The following is a 24893-nucleotide window of genomic DNA, read 5'->3' as shown; positions in this document are numbered from 1 at the left end:
AAATAGACCTGTTGGATCATTTCACTAGCCATAATAAATGAGTAGGGGCTTAGTAAGCCAGAATCCAGCTTGGAATTTTTTTAAAGATTCAGACCTGATCTGCATTAGGAAACTAGGTCAGTATAACTTTGATGCTTATGAGTATGAAAAAGGCACCCTTAACTACACACAATTAAACCAACCGAACCCCTGGTGTAGACAGCACTAGGTTGACTGGACAATTCTCTGATCGACCTAGATATGCCCTCTCAAGGAGGCGCAGTACCTAGACTGAAGGAGTATCCCTGCTGTCGGGGTATGTAGTGTCACCACTACAGGATTTTTAAGTGTTAAAAATGCCTCTATATTGAAGTGTAGGTACAACTTATGAGTTGTCTATATGGGGTTTATAAAGCACCTATCATAATCCCTGGAACGCACATGGTCTTCATCATTATTATTTAAATTTACAGAGTTCAGCATAGTAGAAGACACAATGTAAAAGTACTTAATACCAGTTTGTTGACAAATCTAATAGAACCCCAGAGGAACAAATAACATGAAGGGGGTTTTGCTTGTCGCTTTTGCTGGACGCTGAAAGAACGCCAGGAGAGAGGGTAGACAGTCTGACTCTTTGTTGGACGGATAACTGTGACTTTGTAGGCAAAAATAGGCTGTACCTTTTATTGCTGTTTACGTTGAGAGTGTTTTTAAGTATTTCCCAGTGTACCAAAAGCAGTGGGTAAGTGCTGTTTATATACTTGTTCCCAACCTCTAATGAACAGCAAGTTACTTCCCTTCTATCTGTCTCTGTTTCTTGAATTTCTTGAAGTTAAGAATTCAAGGTGGTCAAATAACAGGCTCAAACTGAACTTTTCAATCAAAAGGTGTAACAAGTCTGAGATTAGTACAGCATTATGCTAAATGCAGGAAGATTTGCACTGGTGTAAGGTAAAGAGCTGGCCTCTGATTCCTTCTCCTATGTAACGGGTTGGATTTGTGCCTCCCAACTTTACCTTTCGAGCCCTCTGGCTTTTATAGAGTGACACACACACAAACTGCATTTTGGAGGAGAAATTGCTTTCCCATGCTTAATTTCACTGACCGTTAAAACAGTTATTGACTTCATCCCTAGAAGGTGGGTCCTAGCCACTGGTGAGCCTGAATTTAGATATCAGATCTTTGCAAATCTGTCACATGGATTCGAGAGCAGGGTTTTATTGAAACTAGTGCTTTCTCAAAACAGGAAATATAGATAAACCGTTTTATTATGAAAGTTATGCAGAATAAGAAATTCTATCTCTAAAAGTTTCTATTTCTTCTTTTTTCACAGTACTACAATGACTATGGTGATATCATTAAGGAGACTTTGAGTAAAACAAGGCAAATAGATAAAATTCAGTGTGCAAAGACGTTGATTCTCAGTCTGCAGCAGGTAAGAATATTGCTTTTTATCTCAGTAATAATCCCTCATCGTGAAAAATCACTCTGCATTGCTTTGTCTAATGCCCTGTGATCCCAGTCTCATTCCTCAGTTTGGGCACGCACCATTTTTTGCCATTGCTAATCTCTTCTTTGCAAAGCTTCAGACTGGAAAAAAAGGAGAGAAGAAGGGCACTGAAGGCTCTTCTGAGTAGTAATGCTTCCTGCTGTGTCTACCCATCAGCTGTCACAGGGTCTAAGTGGATAGTGATCTCGTCTTTTCTCCTTTCACGTAAGGAGCTGCAAGTGCTCCATCATGTCTTCTAACTGTCAACTTGGGCTCCTGTTTTTCAAATTTTTGCCCGAGTTCCTTAAGTCTCTAACTATTAAAAAACATGTTTTCCCGTTCTCATACTATTTTTGGGACACTTCTTTAATCCTTACCAGTTGTCTAGCATTTCAAATGTGAGCATCAGAACTGGACAGTCTCACCACTGCCGTACATAAAAGTAGTATCACCTCCCTATCCTGACTTGTTATTCTCCTGCTTATACATCCAAGGATTACACTGCCATTTGCAGCCATTCATTGCCCTGGGAGCTCATGTTCTATTAGTTATCTGCTATTATTGCTAAGGCCTTTTCAGAAAAATTTCTTCTCAAGACACAGTATCCCACCCTGAAAATTTGTCCAGCATTATTTTTTTCTTGAAGTATGACCATGAATTTGGTTACATTAAAATGTGGGTGGTATTTGAAAGCAACCAGCATATAACTCTGTGTCTGGGGCAGGGAACCTTTTTTGAGTTGGCTGCTGACCCACAGAAAAATCAGTCATGGGCCGTACACAAGTGAGAAGTGGGGAAAAAAAAACCTCGGTGTGGCCCCCAAATGAGAAGGAGAAAGACAGTCCTCACATTCCCCTTGCACACCAGAGCTTGGGGGGGCCTACCCTCATAGATTTTGTGTGCTTCAGTGCCACAGGGGGACTGGCGCACCAGCATAGTTTCCCCAATGCTGGAGGTGGCTCTGAGCTTCAGGGACTAGATGCAAGCAAGCTGAGGGTCGCATCCAGCCCCCGGGCCTGAGGTTCCCCACCCTGGTCTATATTAATGACCTGTCTGCATGATTATTTACCAAATATCAATCTTTGTTGTCTTCAAACTTTATTAATAGCAATGTTATGTTTTCTTTGAGATCACTGATAAAAGTTTGAATAACGTTGATTTGCAAACCAATCTGAGGGAGCCCAGTAAAAATACTCCCCCTGTTGATGATCCCTGAATACTCTCCTTCAATGTATTAACAAGGAATATCAAGCAGGAGTAGGGAGGTGAAATTACCTGTGTCTGTGTCGTCAGTGAAACTACTACTTGAATTAATGTGTCCACTGTTGGTGGTCGAAAAGGATGCCAAGAAGAGCTGCAAGAATGATCTGAGGTCTGGAAGTTTTTTTCCTTACAATTAGAGACTTGAAGTTAAAAGTTTGGCTTGATTTTAGACTGTAAGTACCAATGTAAGAAGAAGGCGTCTGATATTAGAGGGCTCTTTAATCTCTCAAACAAACTCATAAAAATATCCAGTGACTAGCATTTGAAGCTACACACATTGGAAATGGAAATAATACAGTTTTTTAACAGTGAGAGAAGTGAACCACTGGAACAATTGACCAAAGATCGTAGGGGGCTCTCATCAGTTTAACCTTTAAGACTGAATGTGTCTTTCTAAAAGATCTCCTCTAGCTCAACAAGTTAATAGGTTTGATGCTGGAATTTCTGGGCAAAATACTTTGACCTGTGTTATGCACGAGTTCCGACTAGATGATCAGAATGGTCCTTCCTAACTTTAAACTCTGTGAAACCTAATATAGGTTATTTACATCCCTTGAGAAGTCATACCAGCCTCTTCTTGGTTTTAATTTTTTTTTTTTTTAAATTGACCATTGGATTCTACATTCTTGTGATAACAAAAGGTCCAGTTGAAGCCTATTGAAGCCAGTGGGTGTTTTTCCAGTAACCTGAATGGATGTTGCAGGGGGCCATGGAAACATCCCTCCCTCCCCCAAAACTGCTTTTTGGAAATTTGATATTTCTCTCTCGCTACAGTGTAAGAACCTACTTTTTAATATATTGAGTTCATGGCTACTGATGCCAGCCTTCCTCACTATCTCATATTCTCAAGCAAATCGCCCCTCTTGCTTGGTTAAAAAGTAGGTCCAAAATGACTTCTCTTCTTGTTGATTATCTGATATGTTCATGAGGATGGAAATGTTTTAACCTGATAATCCGTGTTTAGCTATGTGGAGATTGTTTCATTTTAGTTAAAGTATCCTTTGGTTTAAAACTCCTTATTGATTAGCTTCCACTACAGTTTGTATTGAGTTGCTTATTTTAGTTGTCAATAAAGCAAAAACCCAGGAGAAGGGAAGGGATGAGTGTGATTTGATAAATGTTGTTAGACTTCACTGCAGAGTGGGAATGCCACCTGCTTGCAGGGGGAATATCTTTGGCAACACCAGTGGTCAGTGATTCTGTTAATTATGTTTTTTCCTCTTCTTCCTGGCTGTAACATTCACTGTCCTCCTCCACATCTCTGTCATCCACTGTCTAATCCCATATCTCTGGGTACTGAATAATTTTATAATCTACGTCCCACATATTTCTGTGATCTCAACAGAATGTTAGCTCCCTCTTGATTCCGCTGCACAATGTCCATCAGCCATCACATTTTCCCATAAGGCATTGTGGCCTAGTAATGTGGCCACTGGACTGGTACCCAGAATATTTTTATAAATTCTTAGGCCAGAAGAGATCAACATGATATCCTGTATAATACAGGCTGCAGAATTTCCCTGAAATCCCCTCTATCTGCCTCTGTTTCTTAAAGTTCTTGAAGTTAATAACAATTTGAGATGGTCAAATAATGGACTCAAATTGAACTTTTTAACCAAAGGGTAACAGACTGAGATTAAAAGTCTCAGAGGGGTAGTCCTGTGAGTTTGCAAATAAAAAACTAAAAAAAGCTATGAATGGTCCTGTCAGCACCTTAGGTACTAACCAAAAAATATAAATAGTATCATGAGCTTTCATTGTGCCCACAAAAGCTCACGATACTGTCTATATTTTTTGTTTAGTCTCTAAAGTGCTTACAGGACCATTAGTTGTTTTTTAAAATCTGAGATCAGCACAGCACTGTGCCAAATGCAGAAAGAATTACATTGGTGTAAACTAAAGAGCTGGCCTCTTTGTTTTTCTCCTCCGCAACTGGTGGATTTGCACTCCCCAACTTTGCCTTTCAAGTCCTCTGGCTTTTATATTGTGTGAGACAAACTCCATTTTGGAGGGGTAACTGCTTTCCCACACTTAATTTCATGTGTTCTGTTTCTGGTATTTTCATTTTGCGTATTTATGAGTTTTTATGCTATCTTTAGGTTATGTTAAGCCAAAGGGAATTCTAATCTGCTTGTTATTACTGATTAGTTGTGACAACTGACACTTCTAAGGTAAAAAAATCTTTCAGTGGATCCTTATTTCATCCATTTCTTCAGCCCTCAAATAAGCATTTTCTTTAGCCCTCAAATCAGTCTTGTGGCTCTTATCTTCAGAAAATGTCTTCAATAACAAGTGCCACTTATTAAATCATAGAATATAGTTAGATCATAGGCACCACCTATGAAATACCCCCTCTTGTTTACGCCATACTTCTGTAGACCATTTTTGACAGTTTGAGGGGTCTTTTCTGTAGACATCTATATTCCCAGAGACTTGGAGCACCAGAAATCATGAGATGGAGTGCAATACTTGATCAAAAGAAGTTCCTGGATATAAGCCACTCACAGATTAAAAACCAGCACTCTGGACCTTCAAATTCAGACACCCTCTGCTCTAATATTGTAAACCATGATATTCAAGCCGCTAGCGGCTATTCGGCCAGTTGTGTGTGGCTAGTTCACGAACTGGTTGAATGGTTGTAAAACATTGTGGGAAAATACTGACTGTGCAAATTAATCTAACATATGAGAAAAATTGGCAAAGGGATTAATATTTACTGTTTCTGCATCTGTAAAGTAAGGATACTTATGCTGACCTCCTTTGTAAAGTGCTTTGAGATCTGTGGATGAAAAGCACTAGATAAGAGCTAGATCTTGTTTTTCATAGAGAAATAGGTCATGGCACAACTTCTGTCAAGTACTCTCCTCTGTGCTCCTGCTTGCCAAGTCACCATGTGAGTTTGAATATTCCTCAACTGTGAGCTACTAAGGCTCTGCTCGTACTTCTACATAGCTTACAGCCATTGGTTCTTGTTGGATAATTCTCTGCTACACTAAAGAGCCTTGTGTTGCTGTCTCAATGTGAAGGTAGTTATACCCAGTAATCAACTCACCTCTTACTTCTAGAACAGATCGAGCTCTTGAAATATTGTAATGTTAAGTACTTTCTTCAGCCCTCAGACCAGTTTTGTGGCTCTTCTCTGCACCTTTTCAAATTTCTCTACATCTTTTTTAAATTGTAGGCTACGAGTATGGGTCACACCAGCATCCCCTTTTATACATATCTTGTTCCTGTCTTGTTTGAATGGGCCAATTTACTAGTTGATCCAGATTACTTTTTATGGATGCTCTGTCCTCTTTATTTACCACTCCATCAATCTTTGTGTCACCAACAAATTTTATCAGCAGTGTCTACAATTTACTTGCAGATTATTGATCAAAATGTTGAAAACATCAGGCCTAGAATGGATCCCCGTGGAGCCGCACTAGAAACATCTCCATTCTGAGATGATTTCTTAAAATGAGGTTCTCTGTCAATTATTTAGCTTATTTATTTAGAAATTACATGGGTGAGCCATTTACACTGAGCGCCACAGCTTTCCACTGTGCTCCCTACTTTAGGAGCTGCTAACACAGGGCCTGATCCAAAGCCCATTGAAGTCAATGGAAAGTCTCCCCAAATCCTTCTTTCAGAAAATATTTCCTGTCTCCTGGGTTTTTAACTCATCATTTTTTTCTCTAGCTATTTAATGAGCTTGTTCAGGAACAAGGTCCCAATCTGGACAGGACGTCTGCCCATGTCAGTGGGATTAAGGAACTGGCCCGCAGATTTGCCCTCACCTTTGGGCTGGATCAGATCAAAACAAGAGAGGCCGTGGCCACGCTGCACAAGTGAGTAGTGTGAAATACTATGATGTCATTTAAAGTAGAATTTTGCCTCCGCATATTCTTCCCAAAATGTGTATGTGTAAATATAATACAGGTTCATCTGTGTTGAACATAGAGAGAGCTTTATGATGAGCGGGATACAAAGCTTTTATCATGATGAGACCGAGGTAGCCATGTTGCACATGGATCACAATGCCATATGTACACAGGCGGTACCAAACAAGTGGTGATAAAGCCTTTATGCCACGTTATCATGAATTCATCATGCACCACATATTTTATTTAAAAAACTTTTAGAAATGTTTTGGTGACTTAATTTGAAATATGGACTATTTCTTTCTATCTTTAAATGTCGGTAAGATAATACCTTTATTTGGATCAATTTCTATTCATCCAATACAAGAAATTAACTCATACACCTGGTCTTGCTAATATCCTAGGGCCAGTACACTTACAACTACACTGAATGTGTGATTTGGAGGGAGAGAAAAAATGGCACATCTAAATTCCCCCTTAAAATGAGCTGAGTTAACTTTTCCACATGCAAAAATGTGATAGTGTTAACGTTCACTGTCTCAGGACCACCCAAAGCTACAGGAGGCCCCCGCTTTGCAACGGCCAGATTTACAACCCCCCTGCACTTATGACCTTTCCCGTAAGTGCAGAAGGGGCCGAAATCCCCCGACTTATGTCCTTGGCCCCACATTCACAGCAGCGCACAACGCCTGTTGTAAATGTGGACTCGAGTTACGACGCTCCCGGCTTGCGACGCTATCTTCTGAACCCATCGTGTCGCAAGTCAGGGGCAGCAGGTATAAGCAAATACTTTCCCTCATTGGAAAGATGGGAAATCTCCCTTTGAGGAGAGAATTTCCATGTATTATTCCCCCATGTTTTTCAGGCAGGTTTTTAAATATGGTGGTTGTTTGAAGATCCTCAGAAGTTTGTAATGTTTAGAATAATTCTGGGAGAAGTGAAACATTGGTGGACAGACTGCAGCTGATGAAGTTAAAGGCACATGAATACATTTTTATCAAATGGTAGTTCGTCTTATCCCATGCACAAATCCCTTTATTAGACCCTGGATTCAGTTGCTGACGATTTGCCAAATTTTAACCATTTGAGCTGTAAATTTCAATACAGGTGTCTACACTGAAAGAAGTTGGGATCCTGTCATGTTATTAAAATTGTACCATTATGCATACTCACAAGGCATCCTAATTAAGGTTGTACAAACAACCTTAATAAATGGCATTTCCTAATTTTAAAGTGCTTGACTTTGCAGCCTTAATAATGTTCTTTTAATATAGATTTTTGTGTGTAATATATAAGAAAAAAATACAATATGTTGCACTTTTATTTTTGTCTCTATAGCTAGAGGTTATAATTCCCATTATAAACAGAATAATTAAGTTCTGCATATAAAAAAGTAAAGTATTTTAGTTAGTGTGCTAAATTGAACTACTGAAATAACAGAAATATTTTCTAAAATGTTTAGCATTTCTTTACTTATTTTGACACAGGCTGTTTTCAGGAGGATGGGAAAGACTTGAACAGAGAAAAGGACAAAAGATGAAGAGTAAAATATAGAGAGAGAAGAGAGGAAAAATAAGTAGTAGATTAAAAAGATGGAAGGGAGATTAAAATCCATACACGCCTATTTTATGTTTGATACCTCACTGAAAATGTTATGAATTTTACATGTTGCTTTGATTTCCCTGTTTCTTTAATAAGAAGTATGTATTTTGTGTTTGCAGTACTAGAACTGAAAAAGTTTGAGATTCTTAAAAGTAATAAAAGCTTATAGCAGTGCAGGAGATTGTCACAACTGTGAACATTTTACATCTCTCTTTACTATAGAGATGGCATTGAATTTGCCTTCAAATACCAGAATCAAAAAGGACAAGAATATCCACCTCCTAACCTTGCTTTCCTTGAAGTGCTTAGTGAATTTTCTTCTAAACTCTTGCGGCAGGACAAAAAGACTGTGTAAGTGATACTGTTACTTTTCTCATGGGCTTTGCTAAACTGTATTATTCATCGTTGTGGTGGGTGGTCCAACTATTTGCTTTAAGGTATTTGCAGTCAAAGACCTGATCATACAAATAAACTATCTAGTGGTGCCCAATGTTGTTTGAGTCCTTAACACAATTAATTTTTGTGTTTTGGGGAAATAAAATGAAAAGGTCCATGTTTCATTTAAATCATTGCTTTTGGATGGGGCTGAGGATGATGAGTTCAGTATGCAGCCTGCCCTGGGGAAGAACAACCACCCCAGCCCCCTCTCACTGCAGCAGCTGGGGGTCGGATGAGAAGTGCCTGTCCATGGCTGCTGCGGAGCCAGTGGGCACAACCTGGGGAGAGGCGGATAACCCTCAGCTGGGGAGAGTCCAGGTTCATCTGCCTCCTGCACTCCCCAGCCAGAGTGAGGAATGCAGCAAACTGTGTGCTTTCCTTTTGCTCCCTGACAAAAGGGAATAGCTATAGCTTGTACCTCCCTAAACTGAACCACATATGTTCCTGGATCAGAGAGCCCAGGAGCAGGGAAGCCAGTGGTGGGCAGTGGGCTCAGGCGATGCAGGGAGCCCAGCGCCATAGGGCTCAGGCGGCCCAAGGAATCTCATGATGCGGCCGGAAGCCCTGCAGCAGGGGGGTCTAGCGGCATAAGGAGCCCTGCAGCAGGAGATCCACCAGTGCAGGGACCTCTAGTGGTACATCCTGGAATCCCGCAGGAGGGACTCAGGTGGTGCAGGGAGTCCAGCAGTGCTGGGGGCTCAGGCAGCGCAGCCAGGAGCGTGGCAGGGGCTTAGGCAAGGATCTCTATAGCTTCGCTAGAAGCCCTGCGTCAGGGGGCTCTGCACTGAGAGGTACAGCCAGGGCCAGCAGCACAGCTGGCTGAAGGCAATGGGGGCTGGCTGGGGCCAGAAGCAGAATCGGCAGGTGCCTGGGAGGCCAGTGACAGGGGACTTCCCCTGGTCCAGCAATTTCCCTTGTTCAGGACCGGCCAGGTCCCCAGGGTGCTGGACTGCAGAGGGGTCCAACCTGTAGCAATATTCCCATCTGAATTGGGGAGTGGGGACTTCAGCCCCTCCACCCTCTGTAAAGAGTTCCTAGGGGGTGGAAGGCTTGGGGCTGGGCAGTCCCTTTCACTTGCCTGGTTGTTCTGTCTCTTTTCTGAATGTTTTTATGAGAAACAATCCCATTTCTGGCATATCCCATTTTCCTGGCATAACCAAACCCTTACCTTGCTTTAAGTTATGCTGGGGAAGGTTTATACTGAATTTAGTGGTTCTAGCTCTTACTATTTAGGAGGAATCCTTGAACAAATAGACGGATGGACAGAAAGACAGACAAACTCAAATATATAGATTATTCATTCTCCTAGCATTAGTGGGGAGTCGATTAAAAATTTCTTCTCTTCACTTCCTTTAGTGTCTTGGTTAATTTTGTTGTCAACATGTTGTGTCTTTGCTAAATGAGTGGTCATTTGTTTCCTCTTTTGCCTGTTCACTCTTGTTTTTATTTTAACGCCTGCTTGACTACTTTATCTCGGTCATTTAGCTCAGGAAATAGAAGTTTATACTTTTAGTTCTAGAGATCTGGGTTTGACTCATTGCCAATGAGATATCCAGGGGTTTTGTGTTGAATGAACATGTAATTAAAGGTTGCTTTATAATGCATTTCTTCAAAAGAACAGAATTTATGTTGCACAGACATCCTTAATTCTGGTATTTCCTAACTTTTGAGTGCTTGTCTTCACAACCTTAACAATTCTTTTTTAACATATTTTGTATGTATTATCATATTAATTTTATTGGCTGTTTTAAATCGCATGGTTAAATAATTGAAAAAGACAGACAAAAAAATCCTGAAGTTGACCAGAATATACACAAAAACTTGTAACTAGTGCAGATCTAGTTTGGAGAACAGGCTTGAGGTTTTTTCCAAAAGTATGGCAAGTATGCATGAACTCCAGCTGGAACAATTGGGCTCCAGTGCTTACAGACTGTCAATCCTCTAATTTAAAAATAATTAATTGTGTTTGAGAAATTAATTTGGTCTTTGTTCCTCTGAAAAAATGTTGCCAATTCTCAGGCTATTGTGACTTTCAGTCCATCTGTTTATATGGAAGGAATATGTATATTAACTATATTGGGGATTGAGACTAGAAAGAATATTTATAGCATAAATTTACTGAATCATTTCAGACCACTATGGGTGAGTTAAGAGGGAATATTTATAGATAGTTAAGCAACTGTTTTAACTGTAATTGAAGGGAATGTATTGCCACCTTCAGTCAAAAAGATGGCACCTTGCCTACAATACTCTGTGTTATAGGATTAAAATAGGAAGAAATAGCATAGGTCCTCAAGATCAAAGTGTGATTAGGGCCACTTAGGGGTTGGGAGAAAGGAAATGATGCACAGAAAGATACTGTTTTCCACATTGTCTTCTGTTTTCACAGTCACTCATATCTGGAGAAGTTCCTGACGGAACAGATGATGGAAAGGAGGGAAGATGTATGGCTTCCACTAATTTCCTATCGAAATTCACTAGTTACTGGGGGTGAAGATGATAGGATGTCTGTGAACAGTGGAAGTAGTAGCAGCAAAGCATCTTCAGTGAGGAATAAAAAAGGACGGCCTCCACTTCACAAAAAAAGGGTAGAGGGTATGTATGTATGGCTTTACGATATGGTCTTCTCTAGAATGTATGTAAATTAAGAAACCTTTCTTTTTTCATGAGTTTTATATGACTTTGAAGTTGACACGTACACACTGCAAGGATAAAAAAAATTGTTTTGCAAATTCCTGTAGATTTTTATTATTTTTTATGAAGTTCCCTACGCAGATCCCCACTTTAGGATCTATTCTGAGATGTGCAGATCCAGGACTGTTTAAAGTACAGGCAATCCCCGGGTTACATACAAGATAGGGACTATAGGTTTGTTCTTAAGTTGAATTTGTATGTAAGTCGGAACTGGCTCCAGATTCAGCTGCTGCCACTGAAACTGACCAGGGGCTGACTACAGGAAGCAGGAGGCAGAGTTGCTCTGCCCCCAGCTTCCTGGAATCAGCCTGATCAGTTTCAACAGCTGCTGAATCTGGAGCCTGGGACAGAACAGCTGGGGCGCTGCCCGGTAGGTTCCCACAGGACCAACCCGGCAGCACCCCAGCTGCTCTACCCGAGGGGCCCCTCCCCCCCCAGCAGACCAGAGAGACCCGAGCAAAGCCGCCGCCTGAATCAGTATTCTATATATGTTCTAATGTGAATACTTTTTGCAATATGTGCCTCCTGTTTAAAAGTTGACCTGAATAAGTTGTGAATGATAGTAATATTGTGCTGAATAAACACACTGTGTCAAGTAACTAGCTAACTGTAATTTATCTTTTTATAGAAGAGAGTCTGGAAGGTTCATGGTTAAACAGGAATGACACCATTCAAACTCCAGGGGCTCTGCAAACACCACAGCTCACTTCAACTGTATTAAGAGAGAACACTAGACAAATGGGAGAGCAGATTCAAGAGCATGAGTCCGAACATGGATCTGAACAAGATTTTTTACACAAGTATGTACTAAGATGTTAGGATCAAGTGTACTGTGTAAACAAGAAATACATGCTAAACCAATCAGTTGGTATGAGCAGTAGCAGTTACACAGCATGTTTGTGGTTTTACATTTGCAATATATGTTATGAAAAAGAAATCTCTTGCCTGGTAGACCCAAGAATTAGCCTGGTATACATTGTCAAATAATATCTTTTTTAGATTCACAGGAAAAAAACTATATTAAAACAAAGGTAGAGAGGACATATCTTTAGGGGAGAAATATATTACAAGAATGCTGAAATTATCCAATTCAATATCAATATGATTATATTGAGGCATTTTAGTGTTTAGTTAGGTTTGACTGAATTTTAGAGACTTACATTTTTATATTTTTTCACCACTGCAAGGCAGAGCTGTTATTTGGGTTCCCTAGTTGTGCACTGTCATAAATTGAAAAATGTTTGAATTTCCTAAACTACTGATCTTTTTTGTAGTTTGGTGTTTTGGGGTTTGTTTGTTTTTTTGTTACCTTACTTTAAAAGTTCATACATAAACACGGAACAAGAAACTGTGAGAGTGCTTCTATTTGGTATTTTTAATTTTAAGATCTTTAACATGAACCATGTAGTTTTGTTTGTTTGTATTTTTGTAGGCAGATTCACTAGTATCCTCTGGCTGCTTTATGTCATTCTGGAGCAAAGCAGCCAGGCTATACTAACCTGTGAAACTTAGTTCACAGGAACTTTTGTCAGTGGTAGTGCAAAGCAGTCGATATGCCCTTTTTCTCCTGTCCAACACATTCCTCAGCACACACACATTCACCATTTTTCCAGTCCCTTCTGCATTACCCTACTTATGTGGGCATACACACATAACTATGCTTCCAGCCTAGTTTTCCCCCTTCATCCAGCCTTTACTGTTGAGTAGATCTAGACCAATGGGCACCTTTTCAAAATAAATATTTAAGATTACAGGCAATTTTTATTATTTTTAATAATTGAAAGTTTAGCTCTTTGTCAGTAGAGTATGGCATAAAATCTTCTTTAATGACACTCAGAAAGAATAGCTCTCTTTCATGATGGCCTCCATCTCCCATTCTTCTCAATGGAACTGAGACTATAAGATGTCCTCTTTCAAAATGGCCCGTTCCTCACAGTGTTTCCAGTGGGAGTGAAGTCAAGCAACCTCAGGAAAGATGGTGGTCTTCCAGGAAGTGTAGAGGAATACCGTGAGAAGATAAATGGAGACATGTAAATTAGAACAGCTTGTGACCTCAGTCCCTTTGAGAACAACAGGAAATGGCACCTGTTTTGGAAAAGTAATTCTCCAGTAGAAGTTTATTCTTCACATTTTGCTGAAAAGAAATATTCAATTAAGAATATTGATGACAAAAGTCTATTAAACCCTTAAAAAAATCAAGTTTGCAAGATTTCAGTGTGTTTAAAATATAAGTGAAATTTGAAAACTGTTAGTTCATTATTATGAACATTAGATACCAAAAAGGTCTGACACTATGTGCTAGATTACTAATTTAATTGTTTTAACTTCTCAACAAATTAATTAATTTACTTGTATGAATTCTTGAGAGAATTCATTCTAGGTAAAATTTTCAAAAGCATCCAAGTGACTTAGGGACCCTGCTTATTTTTAGAAGTGTCTCAGGCACTTATGGGTCTAAGACTTGTTGAAAATCAGTTAGGTGCTCTTGAAAACTTAACTTACTATGTAAAAAATAAACAAAAGGCCTAACTAAACAAGCAATGAAGAACATAAGCAAAAAGACAGATCCTTCCTTCTCCACTGGAGTATGTTTGCTTTTCCTGAGCACCTGGTGATAGCAATTGACTCTGTTAGGTTTGATTGGGGTGAAACTGAAAATGTAAAACTTGATGATTCTTCGATGTTCACATATGTGCTGTGAAACACAGGTTATATCATAGAGAATTGCTTGCCTCATTTTCAGATCCCACCCTTCACAGAGTCATGTGTGTAGTAACTGGGCCCTAAGTAATTCAGTACTATATTCTTAGAAGTATTTTGCTTTTCCTTTTTGAGTGTTACGTTTATATGCTCACTACGACACACATAAATTTTACGGATATTTCTCACTTGTGTTTTGCCTGATTTAAGTCAGTACGGTGGTCCCCGAGTTACGAATGCATCAATTTACAACCGTTCGTATTTACGACCAACCTCCTATACAGCCGGAACCCGTGTTACAAACAAAATCCGTACTTACAAACAGCACGGCCATTTGTCAGTGAATGTAATTCAACTTATGAACACATCAAGTTACAACCAAGTGCTTGGAACGTAACTCGTTCGTAATTCGGGGACCAGCTGTAGTATTTAATAAAAGGAAATAGCTCTCTGTCTTTAGAAATAATGTAACATTACCGTGACGGGTGACTGCTTTTATTAGAGTGTTTAATGACATTTATTGAGCATGTGCAATGAGGAGCCAATTGTAGAAAGGATTCTGCAAGGTCCTGGGCTATAATAGCATCTAAAAATAATACATACAAAATCAGTGCTGGGATTGAATAGTAATGCTGCCCTGTATGTTTTAGTCCCCAGATGCAGATATCTTGGTTGGGCCAGCAGAAGCTAGAAGATTTAAATCGAAAGGACCGGACAGGAATGAACTACATGAAAGGGAGAAGTGGTGTAAGGCATGCAGTGTAAGTATTCAGACAACCAAGAACCTTTCTGATGACAAATAATTTTGCTCAGAGAATCTGTTAATGATGGACTCAGCCCCGTCTAGTTCCTGCTTTGTTAGGGTTTGTGTAACATTTTACCTCTTTTAATAGAAGCACTGCACTCTGTATGAAGTTATGTGCATCAGTGGAGAATGTGGGCTAAGATTTGGCATGTAGTTCTGCAAGGCATTGATCAGCATGGCCCCCTCCATCAAAGCACTTTTAGCATAAGAGTATCAGAATCATACAAGATTAAGGTTAAAAGAGACTTTAGAAGGTCATCTAGTCCAATCCCCTGCTTAATGCAATCCCAGCTAAATCATTTCAGCCAGAGCTTTGTCAAGTCTTGCCGTAAACACCTGTAAGGAAGAAGATCCTACTGCTTCTCTAGGTAACCCATTCCAGTGCTTCACCAGCCGCTTAGTGAAATAGTTTTCTTCTAACATCTGATCCAGACACTCTTCCTCCACCCCCCGCAACTTTCTTTGGCCTTTGTTCTGTCATCTGGCTCCACTGAGAACAGCCTATATCCATCCTCTTTGGAACCCCTCTTCAAGTAGGTGAAGGCTACTCTCAAGTGCCCCCTCATTCTTCTGAAGACCAAATATGCCCAGTTCCTTCAGCCTCTGTTTTTAGGTCCTGCTCCACAGACCCCTAATCATTTACTGTTTTCCACTAGACTCCAATTTGTCTACAACCTTTCTCTAATGAAGGGCCCAAAGCTGGACACAGTACTCCAGATGTGGCCTCACCAGCACTGAATAGAGGGGAATAATCACTTTCCTCGATTTGCTGGCATACTCCTACTAATGCAGCCCTATATGCCTATTAACCTTTTTGGCAGCAAGGCCACACTGGTGACTCATCTTCTGTCATCGCCCAGTTCTTTTCTGCAGAACTGACACTTGGCCAGTCAGTCCCCAGCCTGTAGCAGTGCTTGGGATTCTTCCGGAATATGTGCAAGATTCTGCACTTGTCCTTGTTGAGCATCATCAGATTTCTTTTGACCCAATCCTCCAATTTGTCTAGGCCATTCTGGACCCGGTCCCTGCCCTCCGGCATATCTACGTCTCCCCCCAGCTTCTTGTCATCCGTGAATTTGCTGAGGATACAAACCAACCCATCATCCAGATTATTAATGAAAGTTCTGAACAAAACTGGCACCAGCACTGACCCCTGTGGTACTCCGCTTGATACCGGCTGCAAGCTAGACATCGAGCCACTGATCGCTACTCATTGTGCTCAATGATCTAGCCAGCTTACTATCCACCATATAATCCATTCATCCAAGCCATACTTGTTTAACTTGCTGGCAAGAATACTGTAGGAGAACATACCAAAAGCTTTGCTAACGTCAAGGTGTATCACATACACAACTTTCTCCATAGCCACAGAGCCAGTCCTTTCATTTTAGGAGTCGATCAGCTTTGTCAGGCATGACTTGCCCTTGATGAATCCATGTTGACTATTCCTGATCAACTCTCTCTCTCTGCCAAGTGTTTCAAAATTAATTCCTTGAGGCCCTGATCCATGAATTTTCCAGGGACTGAAGTGAGGCTACTGGTCTGTAGCTTCCTGGATCTTCCTTCTTCCTCCTCTTGAAGATGGCTGCACTACATTTGCTTTTTTCCAATAATCTGGGACCTCCACCAATTGCCAAGAGTACTCCAAGATAATGACAAGGAGCTCTGCAATTACATCAGCTACATGCACCCTCAAATGCATTAGATCTGGCCCAAGAACTTGTGCATATCCAACTTTTCTAAATAGTCCTTATTCTGTTCTTTCACTACTGAGTGCTGCTCACCTCCTCACCATACTGTGCTGCCCAGTCCAGCAGTCTGGGAGCTGATTTTTCTGTGAATACTGAGGCAAAACAAGTATTGCGTATTTCAGCTTTTTCCACATCATTTGTCACTAGTTTGTCTTTCATGTTTAGGAAAGGTCCCACCCTTCCCACACTTTCCCTGACTTGTTGCTAACATACCTGTAGAAACCTTTCTTGTTATCTTTCACATTCCTTGCTAGCTACAACTCCAGGTGCACTTTGGCCTTCCTGATTACACCCCTGCATACTTGAGCAATGTCAGTTGGATCACTTACATGCATAATCATTTGCTGAAGTGCTTTGCTGCACTGGATTGGGCCCAGCACCTTACATGACCAAGCCCTTAATGCTTAGGAATGGGAATCAGTTTTGGGTTCTGTTCCCAGCATCTTCAGTGATTTACTGAGAGGCTGAGTGACTTGGGCAAGTCCTGTGACCTCTCTGTACTTGTTTGCCCTTTTGTCAAATGAGTCTTTTACCACTTTCCTGCCCTGGAGAGTTTTTGTAAGGTTTAATGCTTCAAGTAGTTTCCCCATGAGTGCTCCACTGCAAGCAAGCATGCACCCCTAGAACTCCTTGATAGGAGATTTTCAGGTAGCAGTGTCTACTCGACTTGCACATATATCCTATGCCTCCTGGTACCAGACACGATGGATATACAGTTTCCTCTGTCATTTCGACCTGAGATGGAGCCTTAGTTGTGCACCTTGACTGTGCATTGGCTTTTCTATTTTTCTACTGTTTAAGATAGCTGGTATTGTCAGTTGTTACTGAATAGTAGAAAGAGGTCAACATGTGTACTCTTCACCTGTAGAAATAGAAAAGAAATCGTCTATTGATGTTGTCATCACTGCTTTCTGCCTGAGTCAGTGACATTTTCAGCCATCCTGCATTACCTGTTGGATCTGAAGAAATTAGGGGTTTTGGTTATTTTGATGATGGTTCATTTGGATACAATATTAACCTTTCATCCTCTGACAGAAGGATTCTCTGTGTTTGCTCATTCAGTATCTATGCTTAATACGGGCTTGGGAAATCTCTATGCCCATATTAGGAACACCATCCAAACCTGGAATCTCAGCTTGGTATTTTGAGACTGGCAATCAGTTCTTCGGCTCCATTTATCTAGGAAGACAGCCTTTTTAGTAGCCATCACATCAGCCAGTAGTGTCTGGGAAATTGGTGGCTTTGTGGCTCTCTGCAGGAGTCCTGTTTTCATACCATTGATGATAGAAGAACTTTGGTTTTCTACTTAGATAGGGCCAAGCAATGTAGAAAGTCATCTAAGCTCCTCTTCTTCTTTACTTCCTTCACGGATAGATCCAGGGGGTCCACGATCTCTCCCCAGAGACTATCAAGATAGATATCTCAATGTTTTATCACTTGCCATGATGCTGCAGGCAATCATACCTCAAAGGTGATAGCACACTGAGACAGATCACAGATAACATGGATAGCATTATTTAAGAATGTTCATTATCTGAAATATGTAGGGTGGCTTCATGGGCTTCAATACATACATTTTTAAAACATCATGCATTGACCCTTGCCAACAGATTTGATGAGGCGCTTGGTATTGCCGTACTGTCTTCAGTTCTTCACTTTCTTCCTCAACTCCCTGCTCCTTCTGGGGATGCTGCTCAGAAGTCACTGAAAGTGAAGCACCCAGAGAGACACTACTCAAAGAAGAAGAGGTTATTCACTTTGTGCAGTAACTGTGGCTCTTGTAATTGAGTGCACTGATGCGTGCACCACTACACCACTCCTTTGGACTGTTCTGTATAGGACATTAAGATGGACAAAGAAGTAAGAGTGGTTGTCTATGTGCTCCCATATAGGGTACGTCTAGACTACATGCCTCTGGCGACAGAGGCATGTAGATTAGGGTACCGGACATAGTAAAATGAAGCGGCGATTTAAATAATCGCCGCTTCATTTAAATTTACATGGCTGCCGCGTTGAGCCGACAGACAGCTGATCAGCTGTTTGTCGGCTCAGCGCGATAGTCTGGACGCTCCCCTGCCGACATCAAAGGTATTTGTCAACCACCCAGGTATGCCTCCTGGGATGAGGCATACCTGGGTGGTCGACAGATACCTTTGATGTTGGCGGGGGAGCGTCCAGACTATCGCGCTGAGCCGACAAACAGCTGATCAGCTGTCTGTCGGCTCAACGCGGCAGCCATGTAAATTTAAATGAAGCGGCGATTATTTAAATCGCCGCTTCATTTTACTATGTCCGGTACCCTAATCTACATGCCTCTGTCGCCAGAGGCATGTAGTCTAGATGTACCCATAGTCTCATTGTTTAGCATGAGATGGGATAGTGCACATGTGTGGGCCAAACAGACACTGCTAATTGAAAATCTTCAATCAGGGACTCTAGAGGCGTAGGTGCACCTGAAGTGGAGCACCTATATGAACTCATATTTCAAAGAACCACAGTTACTGCAGACTGAGTAACTTCTTTGATGTTTGTAATGCACTTATCTGGGACATTTTATCTTCCCTTTCGAAGAATGTTCAGTTATTTTGACAACTGAGATCTCCATTCAATTGATAACATGATAAATAGGTTGGTTTTGTTTTCAGCTGACGGTATTAAAGTGCAGCCCAAATTGTAGAAGGCTGGTTGTTTGTAATTAAAAAAGGAGACGACAAAGCCATAGTTAGAAGAGTTAAATGCCTTGACAGTGTTTTTTCTCTTTAATAATCAGACGGGGTTTAATGGAGGATGATGCCGAGCCCATCTTTGAAGATGTAATGATGTCCTCACGAGGTCAACTAGAGGATATGAATGAGGAGTTTGAAGACACCATGGTCATTGATCTGGTCAGTAAGGCCGTATTATTAATAAGAAGTTTTAAATGGGTCAGGATACTTAGAGGGGAAGAAACTAGAAAAACAGCATCCCAAAATGGTTTGCCTGCCCTGTCATTCTTTGAGCACCTGACTGAGGGAAGTGATTGGATGCCAGCAATCATCTGAAGCAAGTACGGGCCACACTGATCCCCTAACAGAAACAGAAGAAATGTTATTCAGCCACAGCTCCTTCCAAAGCAGTGTTCTATTTCTGGCAGTAACAAGTACCTGGTGCTTGAAGAACTTATAAAAACCTCCCCATAGTATACCTCACCAGTTGTGAAAACATACTTTCCTAACAGGAGAGCTGCTTATACCCCAAAGCATGAGATTACATTTCCCTTGTATTGTGATGGGTGGCAATTCATAGTAGCAGCAGAACAAGTGCCTCAGTCATACAAATGGTCTTTTTTTTTTAATCCAGTAATTGCAATTGTCTGCCACCTCTTCTCACAATACTAGCTTACTGGCCATTTCATCAGATGACTTGGTATGGAAATTACAGAATCCGGGGTGTATATATAACAGCAAAAGAAGTTACCTATCATTTGTAGGACCAATGTTAATGAAGCTAATTAAGTCAGGGTAGATGTGCCTCTTTCACTATATTTGGTGTGGAGATGTGAATATTGAAGGTGGGGAAATTGCTTTTGTAGTGCATTAACCATTTAACATGTTTATTCAAACCTAAACTGGTAGTATTGAATTTGTAAATGAACTCCAAAGAGAGCTGAACTAGAGTTCATTTACAAGTTCAATATTATCAATTTAGGCTTGAATAAAGATCTTAACTGGTTAACGCACTACAAAGGCAGCTTTCCCGCCTTCAATATTCGCATCTCCACACCAAGTACTGTGAATGAACATCCACCCTGACTTATTTAGCTTCATTTACACTCATCCCATAATTGCCAGTTGACTTCTTTTGATGTTATATATACTCCGGATTCTGTAATTTCCATACCAACTCATCTGATGAAGTGGGTTTTACCCACAAAAGCTCATGACCTAATAAATTTGTTAGTCTCTAAAGTGCCACAGGACTGCTCGTTGCTTTTACAGTTTCACATTAACTGGGCTATTCCTCTATGACATACTATTAAGAATTTAGTTACTGCAGCAAAAGGCTCAGCCGGTTCCCCCCAGCACCATCTCCGAGGGGGAGTAGGAGAGGCAGAGGCATAGTGGGGGACCAGGCGCAAGCCAGGAATCCGCTGTTCTAGCTCGCACCTGGTCCTCCTGGCCCACTGCACAGTTCTTAATACATTTAAAAAGCTGAAGTGCAGCAGGGGGGACCAGTCAATTAGTTGATTAAACGCAATTTAACATCTCTATCTCAATATATACAATATCTATCTCGCTACACTCCCCCACAAAAAGTGTTTTTTTTAAATGGCATTAATTCCTAATAAGAATAAGAACCATAATTATTAATAAGTTATTACTAAATATCACCCAAGTTATTAATAAATATCTTATAAACCTCTACCTTTTCCCTCTGCTGCCATGTCTTCTCCCCTTGCTCCATCAGTTCCCTGGTGCCTGCTGTCCCCCAACCTCTCACCCTTCCCTGCTGTCCTGACTCCTGCCCTTCTCACTGCCCTCAGCCTTCCTGAGACCTGCCCCCCTCTGCCAGCCCTTCTCTCCCCCCTGTGCCCACTCCTCCAGTAGCCCCACTTTGATCAGGTGAGCTACCCCTCCTCATCCCCTCTCCTAAAACCTCCTTCTACACACCTGCCCTGCCCCTCTCCTCTGGTGCTGGTCCCTCCCCTGCAGGTGTCTGCCCTTCTGCTTCACCCCCCGAGTCCCTTGGCATCTGCACCCTCCTGGTGCCTCTCCCTTCCCTCACTGTCCCTGCCCCCTTTGCCCTCTTTTTCCCTGATATCCACCCCCTCTGCCCCCGTTCCCCTCATGCCCGTGCCCTCACAAATGCGTTGCTCCATCCCTGCCTTCCTCATGCCCACTCCTTCTTTCATGCCTTCTCCCAGCACCTCCCCCTCTCCCCTCTAGTCCCCAGTGCCCTTACCCTCTCCTCTCCCGGCATCACCCTGTCTCCCCTCCCACTGACACCTCCCCTCCTGCCCTTTTCCTCATTGTCTGCACTTGGCCCCCTGGCATTTCTCTCTCCTGCACCCCTGTCCCTTGATGCCTTCCCCTTTCTTCTTCTTCTCCTCCTGACCCCTCCCCTCAGCACAAGCCCCTTCCCCATATTTTTCACCTCCCCATAGCCCAGCCCCTTCCCCTCCCCCAGGGCCAGCTCTAGGTTTTTTGCTGCCCCAAGCAAAACATTTTTTGGCCACCCACACACACACCCCTTTTTTGTTATCTTTTACACGTTTGCATTTTGCGATGGGTTTTTTTTTTCATTTGTTTTCGTTTTTGTCCTGGCATTTTAGCCCTATAAATAGCAAATAGCATTTTCATTTGTTTTTTTTCCATAAAGGCAAAGGCGCTTCAAGTTAACTCCCCCTTTCACTCGCTGCTGGGTCACAGCAGCCTTTTCCCTGCCCTGTCCAGCCCCTCCCTATGGACAAGCACCCTTCACTCCCGACCCACAGGGGGAGCAGGGTGCAGGGACAGCACAGAGCTAGAGGGGTGCAGGGAGCAGTGGAGGTGTACAGGGGTGGCGCGGGGAACGGGAGGCACAGAGCCAGAGGGACGCAGGGATCGGGGGGAGCAGAGTGCGGTGGAGGCATGGGGAATGGGACGCAGTTGAACGGGAGGGACAGAGGGATTGGGGTCTAGGGGCAGTGCAGGGAACGGGCAGCACAGAGCTGGGGGCGGCAGGGATCGGGGGAGTGGGGTGCGGGGTGCGGTGGAGGCTCGGAGAATGGGACATAGGGAATGGGAGGGGCAGAAGGATCGGGGTCTAGGGGCAGTGCAGGAAACGGGCAGCACAGAGCTGGGGGCGGCAGGGATCAGAGGTGCGGGGTGCGGTGGAGGCTCGGAGAATGGGACATAGGGAATGGGAGGGGCAGAAGGATCGGGGTCTAGGAGCAGTGCAGGAAACGGGCAGCACAGAGCTGGGGGCGGCAGGGATCAGAGGTGCGGGGTGCGGTGGAGGCTCGGAGAATGGGACATAGGGAATGGGAGGGGCAGAAGGGTCGGGGTCTAGGAGCAGTGCAGGGAATGGGCAGCACAGAGCTGGGGGGGGCAGGGATCGGGGGGTGTGGGGTGCAAGGGCAGTGCAGAGCCAGAGGGTTGCAGGGAAGAGGGAGAGCAGGGGTTCCGAGGTGCAGGGGAGGCGTGGGGAACGGGCGGCGCAGAGACAAAGGGAGGCTGGGGCCGTGGCAGGACTGGAGCCAGCAGGGCAGGCCCTAGCTGCGCTGCGTGCTGCAGCCAGTTCCCAGTGACACGCGGCCAGAGCTGAGCTGCCATGGCTCTTTAAAATCAGCGGTGCCACGTCATGCCATGCCAGCATCCTGGCATCTCACCCCGCCTCCTCGCGCCGGAGCTGCACGCAGGCAGCCCGGTGGCAAGAATCGCTGCACTTCCCCCTTCCCAGCGGCGCTCTGCTCCTCTGCCGGCCAGTGGATTGGATGGGGCCACGCCACCCGTAGTGCGGGTTTCCGCCAGCCTGTCACAACAGCCTACCAGGCCAGTCCACCTCTGCACTCGCCAGCTGGTAAAATCTACTCGCCTGCTAGCAGAGCTCTACCTTTCCATGTTATGAGAAACAGTCGCATTCTGGTACAATTAAATGCTTACCTTGCTTTAAGAGGAAGCCGTATAACAAATTTGGTGGTCCTAGCTTTTACCGTCTAGGAAGAGTCCTTGAACAGAAAGACAAACTCTCTAAAATATATAGTTGTCCTCCGATTTCAAATGTGGAGTGGCATGAGAAAAGTAAATGGTAGCAGAGCTTCATGAAGCCCAGTCTGTGGCCCTGATTCTGGAAAGTATCCCCATTCAGGAAATGCACATAAGCAAGTGCTTAAAGTAAGCACATGCTTAAATCCCACTGGAATCATCTAGGGTTAAACACATACTTGAAGGTGCGTGCTACTTTTCTACATTAGGGCCTATAATATGTCTCATCTTAACTTAGCAGTTAGGTCAACATTGCTATGGTTCTCCAGAGTGTGAAAAATTGACACCCCTAAGCACTGGAGCTATCCCAACCTAATTCCTTGTGTAGACACAGCTAGGTTAATAGAATGTGACAGACCCAGACCAGCTGTCTGCCATACTCTGATCTTATTGTGGTGTTGGGGGCGGCAGGGTGGGTGAAAGCCTACAGAGGAGGATCCACAGAGCCCTGAATACCAAATAATTACGCGGGACAAATTAAAGAGAATACATGGGACGGGAGCTACACTCTAAGGGAGGGCAGATATGTAGAGCTAGGGGTAAATAGTTTTCTCTTTTCTGAAGAAAGTGCCAGAGACTCTTGCCATGTAATCAAGGCAAGTAGGCACCTGAGGCTAGTTAAGAGCTTGCCTGAAGCAGCAAGCTAATTAGGCACCTGCAGCCAATTAAGGCCTGTGGGGCTACTTTAAAAGGTTTTCCCAGGTAATGGAGTGGGGAAGGAGAAAAGTGAAGGGTCACGAGGAAGTGCATTGCTGAAGAGCTGAGAAGTTCAAAAAAGAAAGAGAATTTGTGCTGAAGCAGGGAAGATACACTCAGGTACCTGAGAGACGGTACTAGGGTAGCGTTTGGGGAAGTAGCGTAGGGAAAAGGTTGCTGTATTAGGGATAGGGGGAAAAAATCCCATCAGTTGCTGTTACTTAGGTTCCCTGGGCCAGAACCTGGAGTAGTAGTTGGGCCCGAGTTTCCCCAACCCTCCCCACACCACTACAGAGTCTCCTCCTGAGAGGGAAGACCGGGAGTACAGAGGAGTTTTTATACCAAACAGTGAACTAACCTGTGATGCGTATGGCTCAGTAGGCCGTGACTCTTGCCTCTACTAATGAGAAAGAGGCATCATAGAGGGTCACAGTGAGCTTCTGAGGCAGGCACTGTCTGCCAGAAGTGCGGGGCCCAAAGGGGCACAGTTGGAGTTTTGCCACAGGAAGAACTCTCTGCAGCACCATAACTGTGCAGCAGTAGTTCCCATAGCGTAGACATGGCTTTAGTATCTAAAAACCCCTGCCAAACCCACTTCACCACAGGAAACCTTGCTTCTGGAAGTTGTGTGTATCCTATACATAGATTTCTTTATATGATGTTAACTTAGTATGTTACTCTAAACGAGGAACTATTCCTGTCTGAATATAGAGAACAATTCAATAAACGACCTCTTCTTGCAGCCACCTTCAAGAAACCGACGAGAACGAGCTGAATTGAGGCCAGACTTCTTTGACTCTGCAGCTATCATTGAGGATGATTCAGTAAGATTTTATTGAGCATTTTTTGCCATTTGTTTGCTTTATTTTATTTTATCTGTAAAGTTAA

At 42.8% G+C, this 24893-nt stretch overlaps 1 protein-coding gene across 2 annotated transcripts in view; it reads left to right on the top strand.

Annotated features, from left to right (window-relative positions):
- Window positions 1-24893, top strand: part of STAG1 (STAG1 cohesin complex component) — a 301849-nt gene that overhangs the window by 273387 nt on the left and 3569 nt on the right. For both annotated transcript variants that reach the window (XM_075937371.1, XM_075937372.1), the window contains exons 27-34: window positions 1313-1414; window positions 6413-6561; window positions 8419-8547; window positions 11024-11229; window positions 11957-12128; window positions 14679-14789; window positions 19355-19469; window positions 24749-24829. In XM_075937371.1, the coding sequence (XP_075793486.1) occupies window positions 1313-1414; window positions 6413-6561; window positions 8419-8547; window positions 11024-11229; window positions 11957-12128; window positions 14679-14789; window positions 19355-19469; window positions 24749-24829 (1065 nt within the window). The remainder of the gene's footprint in view (window positions 1-1312; window positions 1415-6412; window positions 6562-8418; window positions 8548-11023; window positions 11230-11956; window positions 12129-14678; window positions 14790-19354; window positions 19470-24748; window positions 24830-24893) is intronic.

Source organism: Pelodiscus sinensis, chromosome 10 (assembly GCF_049634645.1).
Source record: "Pelodiscus sinensis isolate JC-2024 chromosome 10, ASM4963464v1, whole genome shotgun sequence".
Taxonomy (NCBI): Eukaryota; Metazoa; Chordata; order Testudines; family Trionychidae; genus Pelodiscus; species Pelodiscus sinensis.
This window is presented reverse-complemented; position numbering and strand designations above follow the sequence as displayed.